At 34.2% G+C, this 15088-nt stretch overlaps 1 protein-coding gene across 1 annotated transcript; it reads right to left on the reverse strand.

The window, feature by feature from the left end:
- Positions 1–546: 546 nt before the first annotated feature.
- LOC112004607 (leucine-rich repeat receptor protein kinase HPCA1) lies at positions 547–7679 on the reverse strand. Its single transcript, XM_024036846.2, has 19 exons — positions 7303–7679; positions 7049–7172; positions 6876–6947; positions 6671–6745; positions 6487–6558; positions 6230–6391; positions 5989–6063; positions 5837–5908; positions 5651–5722; positions 5461–5529; positions 5291–5365; positions 5089–5160; positions 4856–4990; positions 4294–4766; positions 4034–4186; positions 3768–3907; positions 3465–3684; positions 2883–3118; positions 547–1264 (listed from the first exon to the last, which is right to left on the reverse strand). Exons 1-19 carry the CDS (start codon positions 7388–7390, stop codon positions 746–748), a joined length of 2904 nt encoding a protein of 967 aa, XP_023892614.1. The 5' UTR covers positions 7391–7679; the 3' UTR covers positions 547–745.
- Between the last annotated feature and the right edge of the window lie 7409 nt (positions 7680–15088).

Consider the following 15088-nt stretch of genomic DNA (forward strand, 5'->3'; position numbering starts at 1 on the left):
GATACGCACCTATATATCGCACGATTTATGAGCACTTACGATATGCCTTTACGATACGAAACTTTTTATACACGATATGATACGTATCGCGTATCGTACAATACTGACAACTAATGGACTCCCATAAAATTTGTAATTATCATACATATTACAATAAGGTAAAACACTATAATACAAAGCTGAAGAACAAGATTATCCTGGAGCAACTTGATCTGGAGAGATAAACTCCAAACACAAAACTCAATTGAACTCTATTACTCTCCCCAAAAAAGTTTGGAACTAAAATCGTGACTTAGAATTTTAGTGCAAAAAAAAGAGAAGTGTGTACAGTTGTGACACATAACTGGTGTGAAATAAACATTGTCCATCTCTATAAAGAGTCTTTTTTGAGGTCATCGTTAACTTGTCATCATCAACTTAGGATTAGAGAATAAGGTCGGTGCCACCCAAGCCACCTTTTAATTTTTGTAATTTTTAAATGAACAATAGTTGAAAATATTTTCATATTAATTGGTGCGTCTAGAATAATACTAATCTATATAAAAATAAGAATAAAATACTAAACTCTATCACTACATCTACATAATCAACAATTTAGAAGGTTGGTCGAGTAGTAACAAAGCCAACGTTCAAGTCTTCTAAATTTTTCCCATATCAATATGCAAACAAATATTTGTGAACATATGACGCTTCAATCTGTGAAAAGCAAAATGAAGAGAAAAATGTAGAACAGAAACCGTATGTGCTACTTGGGTTCAACTTTAGCTGAAAGTGTGTATCCACCACTGTAATCAAAGGCATTGGCATTGCTGTCACTAATAATATTCTTTTTTGGTAACGTATCATTGTAAGGATGCTTAAAGGCACCATTTGAAGCTCCAAAGTCAGTGGCGGATGAGGATGCGGACGTTGAGTTTGTAGTCATCCCATCGTTATGTAAAATAGTCTCGAGTGTCTTTACCACTTCACTCATTGTAGGACGGTCTGCAGCTGAATCTTCAACGCATTGCATGGCCAACTCCAAGAACCTCCCAAACCCTAAAAGACTAGCCGTGTTTATAATGGATGAATCAATCATGTCCCTCAAGCCATAGTGCTCTTCATCATACTTATCCATCACCATTCGCACCTCACGGACAATGTACTTTCCTTTCTCAATCGGTTGCTTGGCTGTTACCAGTTCAAGCATAACCACTCCAAAACTGTACACGTCACTCTTCTCAGTCAACTGTTGCGTCATGTAGTATTCAGGATCCAAATAACCCTGCAAGAAGAAGCCATTTTGTGAACAAAAATTCAACAGAATTTCTTGTGTATGGAGAATCTACATTCATTACATATAGACATGAGATGAGACATCTAATCTACCAATTTGTTGGCCACAACTTTCTATTACTTGCAGTGAGTTCCACTTCTTCCAGCATCCGCCTTCAATAACTACCGGTAATCTCTCTCTCTCTCTCTCTCTCTCTCTCTGATATCATGACCTTTCATCATCCTAATTACTTCTTAGTCTACCCACCATCCATTATCTTTAACCAATCTACCACAAACATTAGGCAGAAGCTAAATCAATCACTGAAAATCTTAAAACTGCTCACTTCCATAGGCAATAACCAACTCTACTGCCAGTAAGTTAAATAGATCAGAAGAACTCAAACACAATTTTATAAGAAAAATTTGTAAGGATTTTAATACCAACAAATTTAGGGGGGAAAAAGTGAAGAGGAACTAGGTATGTTTCATTGAACTCTTAAGTATAAAAATTTGAGATTTATTCAATTCCCAAAGAAAAACCTCATTACATTAAACCTGAAAATTGCCAACTCAATTCCCAAAGAAAAACCTCATAATATCAAACCTGAGAAAATGCCAACAAGAAGTTCCAATGCTTAGTGATATTTCCAACATCTTAATGGTTCAAATGATCAATTTAGCATAGTAATCAGCTATAGTTAAAGTACCAGATTTTTTTTTATTAAAGTCTCTTGTTATGTTAGGAAGGAAAGTCGTGACCATAATCTTTCAGTTAGGAGGGTAAGTCATCAAATGATATGTTTACACTGGAAGAGCTTGTTTTGAGAAATTTAGAAGGAAAAGCGTTTAAGTAGCAAAATTTTGATTAAAGCCTCTTGGAGTGTTTACAACTTGCATAAGACATTTCATCTAGTTCATTATCTCCAACAGAAGTAGTGCGCATATATAAATAAATACATAGAAAAGTGGTGTGCAGCCACAAATAAATCTCATGAGTTTTGAGCCTGTTTGATTTTCATACTTCATGGGGTACGAGAAATTGGAAAATACCAAGAGATACAGAATTAGGTAGTACAGGAGTTTTTTTTTTTTAAAAGAAATAGTTTAAACCTTTTGGCATTCACTCCGGATGATTATTCTTTATTATCTAATCAAAACACTAGTTAGTTTTTTAATGTAGGCGAGAATAGAACCCTAAATATTTTATTCAACAATAAGAGTCTTTATCAATTAAGTTAACTAGAATCACGTCTGTTAGCATGTTTATACAAGCATGTGTGTGTGTGTGCATGTTTGTATGCCCATCTATATGCCTGCATGTATTTATTTCACTTTCGAATTTAAAAATATGTTGGCCTTATTCCTTGTAATTATGATGAAGGTATGCATCTATTAATGCACATTATTTTTCTAGGATGCTTTATTAAGGAGGTTGAGTTGAGGATCATCATCTGGTTAAGCAACTAGCATGTACTCAATATTATCACTCAGACAAATATTTGCTTGAATAGATTTAATTTCATTTGACTCCTTTGCGTGCAAATGCAGGGAGAAACGGTAACTGCTCATTGAACATATCAGAATGAAGAAATCTATAGAATAACAGACTCAGGGGTAATAATTACCAGCGTGCCTTTAACTTGAGTTGAAACATGCCCTTTTGAACTGTCTGATACCAGCTTAGACAAGCCAAAATCTGCAACCTTTGCTGTTAAGTTTTCATCCAACAGAATATTGGTGGACTTAACATCTCTGTGGATTATAGGAGGATTAGCAAGTTCATGCAGGTAAGCTAGTCCTCTAGCTGAGCCAAGAGCAATGCGGAGTCTTCTCTTCCAATCAAGATGAATGCCAGATCTCCCTACAACTCATATTTATGCAAACAGTCCTATTAGACAATTAAAAGAGGTGGGTATCAAGTATTTTATGATTTACCAAAGGGAACTCTCATTGTGGATATATTCACAATAAATAAAAACGGATTTTTTTTTTTTTTTTTGATGACATGGAACCTCACCAAGGCCACCTTTGGATCCACCCCTAAGGAGTAATTCATGCATGCTGCAAAAAAAAGTTCTACAACCTAATATGCAACAATAGCCTACTTTAACTATCAGAACATATTATCTTGTCTAAACCAGCATTGTTTTTGTTTCACTTCATTCGTGTACCTGCCCTTTTGATTAACTTAACTAAGGTGAATGTACCTGACAAACTCTCCCTAAGAGCTCCATTTGGCATAAATTCGTAGACCAGCATCTGCTCTCCTTGTTCAAAACAAAAACCCACAAGTCCAACGAGATTCTTGTGATGAACTCGAGAGAGCATCTCAATTTCATTCTTGAACTCAAGTCCACCCTGCATTGATCCGTGCTGAGCTCTTTTGATTGCCACAACTTGTCCATCAGAGAGAATCCCTCTATAAACCTAAAGAGAAAATTAGAACAACAGAAACCAATGACTAGAAGCTAAAATTTTCACAAATCTCAACTAGATAGTGGGATATATACCTTGCCATAGCCTCCGGATCCTATCTCATTACTTTCAAAGAAATTATTGGTGCACTTTTTGAGTTCATCATAAGAGAACCATCTTGCTCCCTTTAATTGTGGTGCACCCCCACTATCTTTGCCACTTGGTGCCCAGGAAGCTGGAAGAGAGAGAAGATTAATGATATAAGCCAACAAATGTCTGGTGTTTCATCTTCCAACATACAGATGCCTGATTTTTGAACAACCCAATCAATCACAAGAGCAGTGATTTATGTATTAATTACCAAATGGTTTACTTAATCCAATGGCTTTTTCTGCACGTTTCTTTTGCTGAATAGCGTATGTGCCTACTCCCATGAGCCCCAGAACCAAAATGGCACAGCCAATTGCTATCCCAGCTATTACACCAGTGCTAACAGAAGTTCCTCCATGTGTGGCTGCAGAAAATTTATGTTGTCAGTTCCATACTCTACCACTAAAATTGCATTCAAGGGTAAAGACATAATATTCTCAGCTGAGAGAGTACGGATGTGATTTGAACTACCTGGGAAAGCATATGGAGATGCAATAAAATAATAGGGTCCAAACTCTGGAGGTGGCTTATAAGTTTGATTACTCAAATCAAACCCAATTCTCTGTATCTCTGACCTATTAAAATATTTTCCAGTTGGTGGAAAGAGCGCCAGTTGTACTTGAAGATAGTCGTCATTATTGAAGAAGGGATTTTGAAGAGAAACTGAACCGGGAGTGAGGCCCAGTTTCACCCACAGGCTCATTTCCAGTGAATGAAACATATTCACATTGGACAGTTCCCTGAAAAAAGGTCCTCTGAAGTATAATGTCCCTTCATATGGATAGGCACATTCACAACTCTGAGGACTAAGCTTCTGATCAAGGGGACATAATTTACTTCCACAATTAGCCAGGCTGGTAGAATAAGGCTTTGTAGGTTGTTGCTGAAGCTGGCAGTAGTTAGTATTGGAGAGAGCAGTGGTACACACTGGGTTTCCTATTAGTCTGAAGTGTAAAAAATTGACACATAAGATTGATGATTAGGAAAATACAAAATATCATTCAAAAGAGTAAGGGGCGATGAGCTCTCTCACATTAATGTATTTGTGTAACTTGAACTCAATGTTACTGAGGAAATCTGGTTGTTTTGCAAATCAACAAGCTGCAATTGTGGGCTAATGTTTTCACCTATGTTCAATGTGTCATTAAATGCATTGCTCCTCAATTTCCTGAGAATTTGAAAGAACAGAGTTGTCAAACGTACAGTTTCTCTTTCGCAAAATTATTTTTATCAAATTCTAATGCTCCAAGTCAAATCAGAACATACACTTGCTGTATCTGTGGAAAGCTGAAGAGTTTTTGTGGAACAGGCCCTTGAAGTGATCCATATTCCATAACTCTGGGCACCAATCACATAAGGTTATGACTATAATTCAACAAATTTATCAGATCTCTCATTTACTTTTTTTTTTTTTTTTTTTTTGAGAAATGCAGGGAGTATTTCCATCTGTAACCTACTAAAGACTTACAGAGTGGTGAGTGATTGTAAGGTTGAGAACCAAATGGGAGCTTCTGATGGGTCAAACAAGTTGTTACTAAGGTCCCTGTTAAAAATAAGCCACCGAGAGGATTCGTCAGTACAAGAGAAAAGGCCATAGGAAAATAAAATTGGAAATGCAACTCCATGCCATTCACTTACACATAATTGAGGGAGTTCATTTGAGATAAGTTTGGTAAAGGGCCTGTCAGATTATTGCGGGCTAAATTCCTAAGCACAAAAAAATATGTATATATATATATATATTATGAAGAAGAAAGGTACGAGTAACCACCAATTAGATTATATTAAAAGCAACACCAGTGCATAGTGTTAAGAACTAAATACCCACAATTCATTGATGTTTGTTAGGTTGTTGAGATTTGATGGGACATTTCCTGTCAGAGCATTTCTATCAAGCCGACTGTTGCAAATAAGAGTAGTTTTAACTCCAATGAAATGTCAAAGAGAGGAAGAAAAAAAGGTGCACTAAGGAAAAACGGAAGAAGAAGATTAAATTAAGGTGGTTTTTACTCACAGAACCTCAAGAGTCTGCACAAGTGCTAATGTTGATGGGATACTTCCAGAAAATTGATTTCCATCAAACAAACTGTAATTAAAGAACCATGTGCATTTAGAAGGAGCAAGAGAAATATTGAAACCAAACCGATGCATGGGGTATCAACTTACATGTGTATCAATACCATCTCAGAGCTGAAAAGTTTGGCTGGAATGATACCTGAAAGCTGGTTCTTGTTGAAATGGCTGCAAGATCGTAGAATCAAACTATATATTGTTATTTATCCCAAAAATATTGTTTTGTGCATAGACTCAATCAAAAATAGTAAAAGATGCAGGTACATTCATCCTTAATAATTTTTTTTGCACGTACCAGAGTGAATTATTTGGGGTGGAAAAAAGAAATACTTACAAGTGTTTAGCCTTGAGAAGGAGATCCAAGCCTGGGGTAGTGGAGGTTGATATTGGGAGGTGTCCTGTCAGCTGATTATCTGCCAGATCCAGCCAGTAGAGTTTGGAGAGTTTACCCAATGATGGAGGTATCTTACCAGTGAAGTTGTTGGAGTTGAGAGCCCTGAGAGAGAGAGAGAGAGAGAGTGGGAGATTAGTTAGTGTTGAATAAATTGCAGACATATTAATTGATTCATGCATAATTTTGGTAGATCTTACAGGAAGGACAGCTCTGCAAGATTGCCCAACTCATCTGGAATATCACCACTGAAGCTGCAGCCAGCTAGAATTCTGAAAGATGGAAACAAGCTTCAGTTATATAGAAAATAAAACATAAGAGAGTTGGATCATGGATAAGAAATATATAGGAAAATTAATAACTTTATTTGTTTATGGATCTTACAAGATATTTAGCTTTTGCAAATCTCCCAACCGTGGAGAGAGGGAACCAGTGAGTCCTCTGTTGAAGGACAAGTCCCTGGAATTTGGATAATATTAATATCACAACTATTTCAACTTCAATGAACAGACTACTGGACCTATATATTATTAATTAGTACAACTTACTATATTAAAGAAAAAGAGGAAGATCGATCAATAATACTTACAAGGATCTTAATTCAGTGAGTCCCCCAATGTCACCACTGAGTTTCCCTTTTAATCCCATGGTTGATAATCCCCTAAGAAAAAAAATGGAAAACAGCACACAGTGAACAAAAAATAGTAAATTGAACTTGAAAAAGGAAAAGGAAAAGTAACAGAAGAGAAGAAGAATAATTACAATGCAGTGACCCTTGAACTGTTGCAGGTGACTCCTTCCCAGGATGCTCCACAAGGATCATCTGATTCTTCCCAAGTCGGTGGTGTATTTTGCCATGAGTCCTTTAGAGATTGGAGAGCAGCGGCTGCACGTACCGCACCAATAAAATTGAGAGCGTAATTAATTATATAATATATAGCCTGCTTATATTACCAAATATATATAGCAATAGCAAGCATCAAATATAAATATGCATGGAGTACAGGTAAATTTACCATCATGAGGATCTGTAAGTGAGGAGATGAGGTGAATTCCTCCTGCAGAGAAGAAAGCCAGAAAGAGAAGCAACCGGATGACTGTCATGGCTACAATAATATTAAATTAATTATCTCCCTCTCAGTCTCTCTGTATGTGTGTGTGTGTGTGAAGATTAATTATCAAGAAGGTAACAGTTAGTAGTAGTGTAGGCAATTGTTGTTGGTGAAGGGCCGTAGCAAATTAAGCAATGCATGGCATGGCATGTGCTTGGCTGAGGCTGAGGCTGAGGCTGAGACTGAGGCTTAGGAGGATAATGGTAGCAGGTCCAAGCTCCAGGCTATAATAAGAAAAACAGTAGTGGGATCTCGGAGCAGAAAGGAGAAAAGGACCTTTTTCCGCTTTGATTTGATTTTTGCTTGTCTTTGAAGCCAATCTAGCCATCCTACTACCTCCACTACCCCTACTCCACCACTCATCACCAATGCCATCATACTACTTCTCTCTCATTATAATTTATAATGAATACTACTAACTTATAGTAAGGTAATTAATTACGCTTGCTCCCAGCCCGCAACCACGATGACCAACATCGTCATCATTTTTACGTACTACTTTAGTTAAAGCCTTTTTTTTAGTAGCTAATATCTGACGGTTGGACCCCGTCGGGTGATATATATAATTAACATATATTGGGTCCCACTTCTACACAAATCAACAAACAAGCTAGCTGCTCTTCTGCTACTGCCACTCAACGTGGGGTAACCGGTCCCACGAGTAACAAACTCGAACTGAGAAACAAGAAGATACCATACCAAGACTGATGAGACTCCATTGACACTTCAGCCTAGAGGCTAGAAGACCTCCCTGCTCTCCGCGGGCCTAATTATATGCATGTCTACTTCTCACTCAAATATTTTGCCCATCATTCTTGGCTCTCTTTTCTTATTTTGGAAACTTAAACAAAGCCCATATTCTAAGCCCACTTACAAATACTGTCTTTTATTTTTATTATTTTTTTTTTTTTTGAGAATCAAATATTACCTTTTAATAACAGCTTCACTTTGGTGACTAAAAAATCTTTTCCCTCCTTATCTCCGTGACTAATCCATCTAACCCCTTGCGAAAATGAACCAAGGAGCATTTGAAAATCAAAATCGTAATCAAACTTTATGTATGTCATTTTCTTTGTGTGAGAGAGAGAAATTTAAGAACCATCATTTGAGCCCAACCACAAGAACCATTTTTAATTTTATTTATTGTGATTGTCAATGTCACGCATCTATTCATGTTATTTAGAGTTAATAAATAAGCCGACACAAGGTGAGTAAAACTTCATGATTATTTATTTAGTTTTATTTCAAATACAAGTCAAGCTTGAGCTCAATACCAATCTAAATTATTTATTCAAGTTAGTTCATTTTATTGTCGAACAAACTCGAGTTTATTCACCCACTCATTGATTAGCTTATTCTTTTCCATGATGTACTAAGTAAAACAATTGAAATCTTTTATATCTTCACAGATCTATGTTATTAATTAATATAACTAAATTTCTACTACAAAATCCTCTATTCATCTTATCAATAAATAACATCTAATAATTTTATATCTTACGAATTTATTTACAAACTTAAATAATCCAATTTTAAGTAGATATAAATAGTTTTTTATACATATGAACATATAATATTAAATATACTTAAATAGAGTTTCATTGTTAAATAGAGTTTATATCTTACGAATTTATTATGTTTGAATTTTACTTATTTAAGACAAAGTTTGACTACATACTTAGTTGTAGCCAATGGTTATAACTTTACTCAATATATTTTTATTAGATGTGAATTAATTTTGATAAATTCACAATTGAAATATATTTATTTTCTATATCTTTTATGCTTGTGAATTTTTAAAAAATAAAAAATTAATGATATTTGCTTTTGTATGGGTACTGTAGAGAAGGGCTTTTTTTTGCCTACTGACTAAGATAATAAATCTGGTTGGATTTTTTTACACGATTCTCTCTTTTTTGATGAAATTCTTAATGTATCCACTTGTAAGTGATCCTCAACTTTCTCATGCTCGACTTAAATACAGGTACTTTATCTTTCCCCCCAAGAAAAAAAAAATACAGGTACTTTATTATTAATTAGTTATAGTTTCTGGTTTTAAGGTTGGTCTTTACAATTTCAAAAGAAATAACAGAAATAAAGAGAGGTTTTTATATGATTTTTTAATGGACAATTTAGTAGTCAGTCAAGTATGGCACTATGGCAGTTCTCGTGAGTTCCTCCTTAGCTGTTCCTGTCCGTAGAACTTTTCTTAAGGCCAGAGTGGCCGGCATTGCCGGCTATTGCATATTTTAATTTCTTCAAATTTCTGCTCATTAAACTTTAGCAGGGTAGTATTTAAAATTTCTTAAAATTTAGGTAGGCAAATTTTTTTTTTTAAACAGAATATTTTATTTATTTTAATATATTTATTATGGATCAATTTCAAAAAATATATATTATACGTCACATTGTAAAAACTAAAAACACAATATATAATTATAATGTATAACATTTACATTAAATCACACACCGCACATACAGTATGTAACGATCAACCTTAATTATTACTTATAAAAAATTATAGCGAAAAACTCATTTTCGTCCTTACATTTTCACGCGATTTCCACTTTGGTTTCAAACTTTTTTTTTCACCGCTTTTAGTCCCTATCCTGGAAAACGCGTGTCGTTTTCGTGTCTGTCATTACATCAAAGACGGAAAATGCACACGAGGCAAACGGAGTATACTGTTGGCACACTAAAAGCTGATGTGACCATTAAAATAATAATAAAAAATGTTATTTGGCATTAAAAAAATGCCACATCAGCATTTAATTTTAAAAAAATTAAAAACAAAATTAAAAATCAAAAATCACATGAATTGAAATCTAAGTGTGTCTTGAACAAGAACAACAAGAACACAAACTCAGATCTAAGAACACAAACCCATAAATTTAAGGAAAAAAAAAAACTCCGAAACAGTTCAAGCTCCCATCGAGAACATCCAACACATCTGGAGGATTTCTTTTTTACACCATCAATATCTCTCACTCTTAATCTCTCTCAGTCACACTCGTGCTTCTCCAAACAGTGACCAAAATCACCGTTGTTCACCATCATCAACGATCTCAAGGACCTCGCCTCCTCACCATCTTTGATCTCAAAGACCTTGCCTCTTCACATCTCGACCATCTCTGATCCACGCCGAGGAGCTCCGAAGTAGCCATTGTTCACCATCATCAATGATCTCAAAGACCAAGCCTCGACCATCTCCGATCTCCGATCCACGCCGTCGAGTACTGCAAGAAGCATGTTGAGGTTGCCGACCCTGACCCTAGGACGCCAAGTTCGTCAAGGTTGACCAGAACACCATCTTCAACCTCATAGCGGTTTGTAAAAACAAACCCTTTTGCCCTTTTGTTCTGCTTTAACTTTTTGTTTTACTGTTTTCATTCATTGTGTTGTGTTATTGGGTTGTTGTGCAATTCTTGTTGTTTGATGAAGATTTCTTCTTTGGGTTTTTGTTTGGAAGTTGAGAAAACAAAAGAATAAGTTATAAGGAAAAACATGGGGGATTTGAGTTGATGAAAAAGCTTTTTATTCATTTACCGTTTCATTGATTTTTTTGTGCTTCGTGTAGTTATCCAAAATTTGTTCTTCCTGTTGTGGTTTTCTTTAACTTATGGTAATGTCAATCTCTCTCTCAGTTTTGGAGTTTTTTTTTTTTTTTTTTTTTTCCTTAAATTTATGGGTTTGTGTTCTTAGATATGAGTTTGTGTTCTTGTTGTTCTTGTTCAAAAAACACTCAGATCTCAATTCATATGATTTTTGGTTTTTAATTCTGTTTTTAATTTTTTTTTAAATTAAATGCTGACACGGCATTTTTTAATGCCAATAACATTTTTTATTATTATTTTAATGGTCACGTCAACTTTTAGTGTGCCAATAGTGCACTCCATTTGCTACGTGTGCATTTTCTGTCTTTAATGTAACGGCAATGACGAAAACGAGATGCGTTTTCTAGAATAGGGACTAAAAGCAGTGAAAAAAAAAAGTTAAGGACCAAAGTGAGAATCGCGTTAAAATGTAGAGACGAAAATAGGTTTTTCACAAAAAATTTATTGAAATAAACAAATTAAGGTATATGATTAAAATAATTTGAAATGAATAATAATTTTTTTTTAATTTCTTTATATTTTTGGTATTTGAGTTTTAATTGGAATAATAGACCCTTTTAATTTTTTTAAATACTTTTGGTAATTAAGTTTTAATTAGAGCAACAATTTAAATTTCTTGAAACTTGTTGCAAAGATATATTAGCTACTTGACCTAACTACAACTTCTATGATCCATATTAATCATTTTACTTCACATTTTTGGCTAAATTTAGTCAAATTAGACTCTACAATAAAGGATACTGATACTTATAAAAGCTACTTGTTTAAGTCAAAACTTATAGTACCCAACATTTATGATAAAATTTATGCTAAGATATACCCTTTTTTTTTTAGACAAAGATATACCCATTATTTTTATTTCAAACAATTACACACACACATATATAGATATATATATATATATATATATATATTATTTTACTTTAGGTGTGCATCTAATCTACACATATGCGGACAATTGTGGTAAAAAAACATTTTAGCTCTACTTGTTTCATTGTAAAATATATGTTAAAACACATTTTAAGTAATTGTTTCATTACAAAATTTTTGTCAAACCTGTAAAAAAAATTTATTGACCAAAAAATTTGTGTTTAAAAGTTGTAAAAATATTTTACCAAAAATTTGTTAGTATAACATTTTTCGAAACTCAATACCCCTTTCTTTTCTTTTTTATAGTGGCATTGGGCTTCAATGTGAGTGTAAGGTCACAATTTGGTTCCTAAGGCCAAAAGGTAAAATGATCTAAACCCAAAGAGCATAATACAATGAATTTGTAGAAAGTGGATTAGAAAACTATGCTTTAATGAGTTGTGTAACAATTATAATAGATCTAGATGACAAGAAAGTAAAGATAGACTGATTTTATCCAAAGAAAATTGTACTCGGCACAATTTGAGAAGATCGGTTCTTATATATATATATATATATATGTATATGTGTATATATATATATATATCTCTCTCTCTCTCTCTCTTTTGAATTTGGTTACAAGTGCAATTCTGGTTCCTACAGTATTTTTCTCTTAATTCTTGATCACTTTCCCTCAAGATCTTCTTTCTATTTTATACTATCTTCTTTCTTTCATCTCCACCCTCCACGTGTGGATTAGATCATTGGTGTTGATCCTTATCCTATCAACATCTTCCTAAAGTCTTTGGGAGTAGCTGTAAAGCTGAAAATTACTGTTCAGATATCACTTCTTTATTAATGCAGTCAGAGAGTTAGCTACAGAGCATTCAATGCAGTAGTAGTAGCTTTTTCTTAGATATTTCATAGTTTCCCTTTATCTTGTGCTTTCATAATGCATATCCTTATCAATAGAATCTCTCGAAACATTGTCCTAGATGGCAGACTACACCTTCGGACCTCTGCTTTGCTCAGCCGAGGAGGTATTCCTCCTCAGACCACCTTCTTAGACTCTTATGACCAAACCCCACCTCTTCATTCACTAACACGGACTCCCATGACAGCGTTTACCCGTCCTCGGACTACTAGCTATCCTCGGATTAGACCCTTGGCCCAACATATATATAAATATATACTATTGGACCTATCACACCTACAATGAGATTTGTGAAATTATAAAAATTTATTATATAACTTTTAGAAAAATATTATATATGCAAGATTTGTGGAGTTGTAAAATTTTCTTTAACAAATAATTTATTTGTGGAGTTATACAAATTCTTATAACTTAAAAAAGAATATTTTAACTTAATTAGTTTGCATCTCTTAATATTGTTATATATAAGTTCAAATCTCTCCACCTAATTATTGAGGTATAAAAAGAAAAGAATATTTTTTTAACTATAAAAATATGCTAGTTTTATATTTACTATTTCAGGATACTCTTTGAAAGTGAGAAGGAGTGAAGGACGAAAAGAAAAGAGTTAAGCTAAAGACAAAAACAGAGAGGATGAGGATAAAGAAGATAAGAATTCTTTGAACATATGAGTTATGGTGTGGTAATTTTACTGAGGGTGTCTTTGGGTGCAGGCACCAAGACAGTGCAGACCTGACGGTCTGTGCAAGTTTTTGGCATCTTCCCGCCTACAAAAGAGTGGTACTTTATTTGAATTTTATTTTTATATACTGGCCCGGGTCTGGGTATATATTAATATTATTGATTCGCCGATTATTTCGGACTTAAAAAAAGTGTGACAATGAATGAAGGCGTTTTTTCTAATAACACCCCTAAACTAGCATAAGGGTCATCAAATAGCCCATGGCCCATAGCCCGACCCAGAAACTCGACAGCCCACTGGGCTAATGGGCGGCCCAGCCCGTTATTATTGAGGCCCATGGGTAGCCCACTAGCCCAGTGGTTCAGGCCATAGGCTAGTTTTTATGCCCATAGGTACCTGGTGGGCTAGCCCAGTAGTCCAACCCGTTGCCCAGCCCGTTGGCCTAACCCATTAGCCCAGTTTAATAACTCATAATTCATAACAAAAATATATAGGAAGTGTATGAAGGATTGATCTTGAGATATCATAGAGGAATTTCTTAAGAGAACTCCCTCAACCATTAAGATATCCAAAGTAATTGTGCTAAACTTAGTTTACTAAATATATATTTTTCTAGTAGTCTATCAAATTTGAATTAACCATTTGACCTTTTTTTTTTATTAAAGATAAAAAAAAAAAACTATTTAAAGCCTTAATAAATAAAAAATTAAATAGGTTTTCATCAATAAAACAAAAAATTAAATAGATTTGACTGTAAAAAAATTTGTAATTAAGTATTAAATTATTTAATTCTTTCCTTTAAAAAAATAGATTGATTATTTCCTTATAAAAAATTGATTCTTTCTTTATAAAAATAATAAAATAATATGCTAACACAAGCCCATGGGTGACCCATTAAGCTCAACCCGATAGCCCAACTCGCTAAAAACAAAATGGGCATTGCCCATGGGCAGGGTCACGGGCTAAGGTTTCCTCTTTCGGCCCAACCCGACCCGGCCCATTAATTAGTTAATAGCCCATTATGCCCAGCCCATTGTGCCCATGGGCCAAGTAAAAATGGGTCGGGTCGGCCCGACCCGGCCCATTGATGACCCTTAAACTAGCATCACACTAGGGCTGATTTAAAAAAAAAAAAAATAGAAAAAAGAAAAAAGAAAAAAAAGAAGGGAATTAATCTTGGTGATTTGTTTCTAGTTAAAAACAAATGCAAAATGCAAAATATTAAAGTTTTTACAAAATTTTATATATAAGTTGGGTACGGTTAATGTGTGCCTTTAGCCATCTACTTTTAAAAACATTTTTTTGGAAATTGAAAAAACTGTCAATACTTTTTCAATTCTTAAAATTTTTTTTTCTAAAAATGAAAATTATTGTGTGCCCTTAGGGCACACATTAGTAAAATCCATAAGTTTTGGGGCAAATTGTATTTTTGGTCTCTAAAATTAAAATATAGAGTCTTTTTTAATTTGGTCTTTTTAAAATTTTAAAAAATAACAATTTAGTTCCTCCATTACATTGGCCCATAAAATATATGGGTGAGTTCTATTTTATTTACTTAATACTATTTCGTTATTACTTAAACAAGAAATAAACGCAAAGACTAAAATAAAT

The sequence above is a fragment of the Quercus suber genome, unplaced genomic scaffold, assembly GCF_002906115.3.
Source record: "Quercus suber isolate HL8 unplaced genomic scaffold, Cork oak 2.0 scaffold_157, whole genome shotgun sequence".
In the NCBI taxonomy this organism is placed as follows: Eukaryota; Viridiplantae; Streptophyta; class Magnoliopsida; order Fagales; family Fagaceae; genus Quercus; species Quercus suber.

Excerpts from the sequence above, each read along its gene's own strand:
- LOC112004607 (XM_024036846.2), bottom strand. The coding sequence starts at position 7,390 with ATGACAGTCATCCGGTTGCTTCTCTTTCTGGCTTTCTTCTCTGCAGGA. Across the intron at positions 5,723-5,836 it reads GTGCAGACTCTTGAGGTTCT|TCGGCTTGATAGAAATGCTC; the intron begins GTGAGTAAAAAC and ends TATTTGCAACAG. Across the intron at positions 3,685-3,767 it reads GATCCGGAGGCTATGGCAAG|GTTTATAGAGGGATTCTCTC; the intron begins GTATATATCCCA and ends TTTTCTCTTTAG.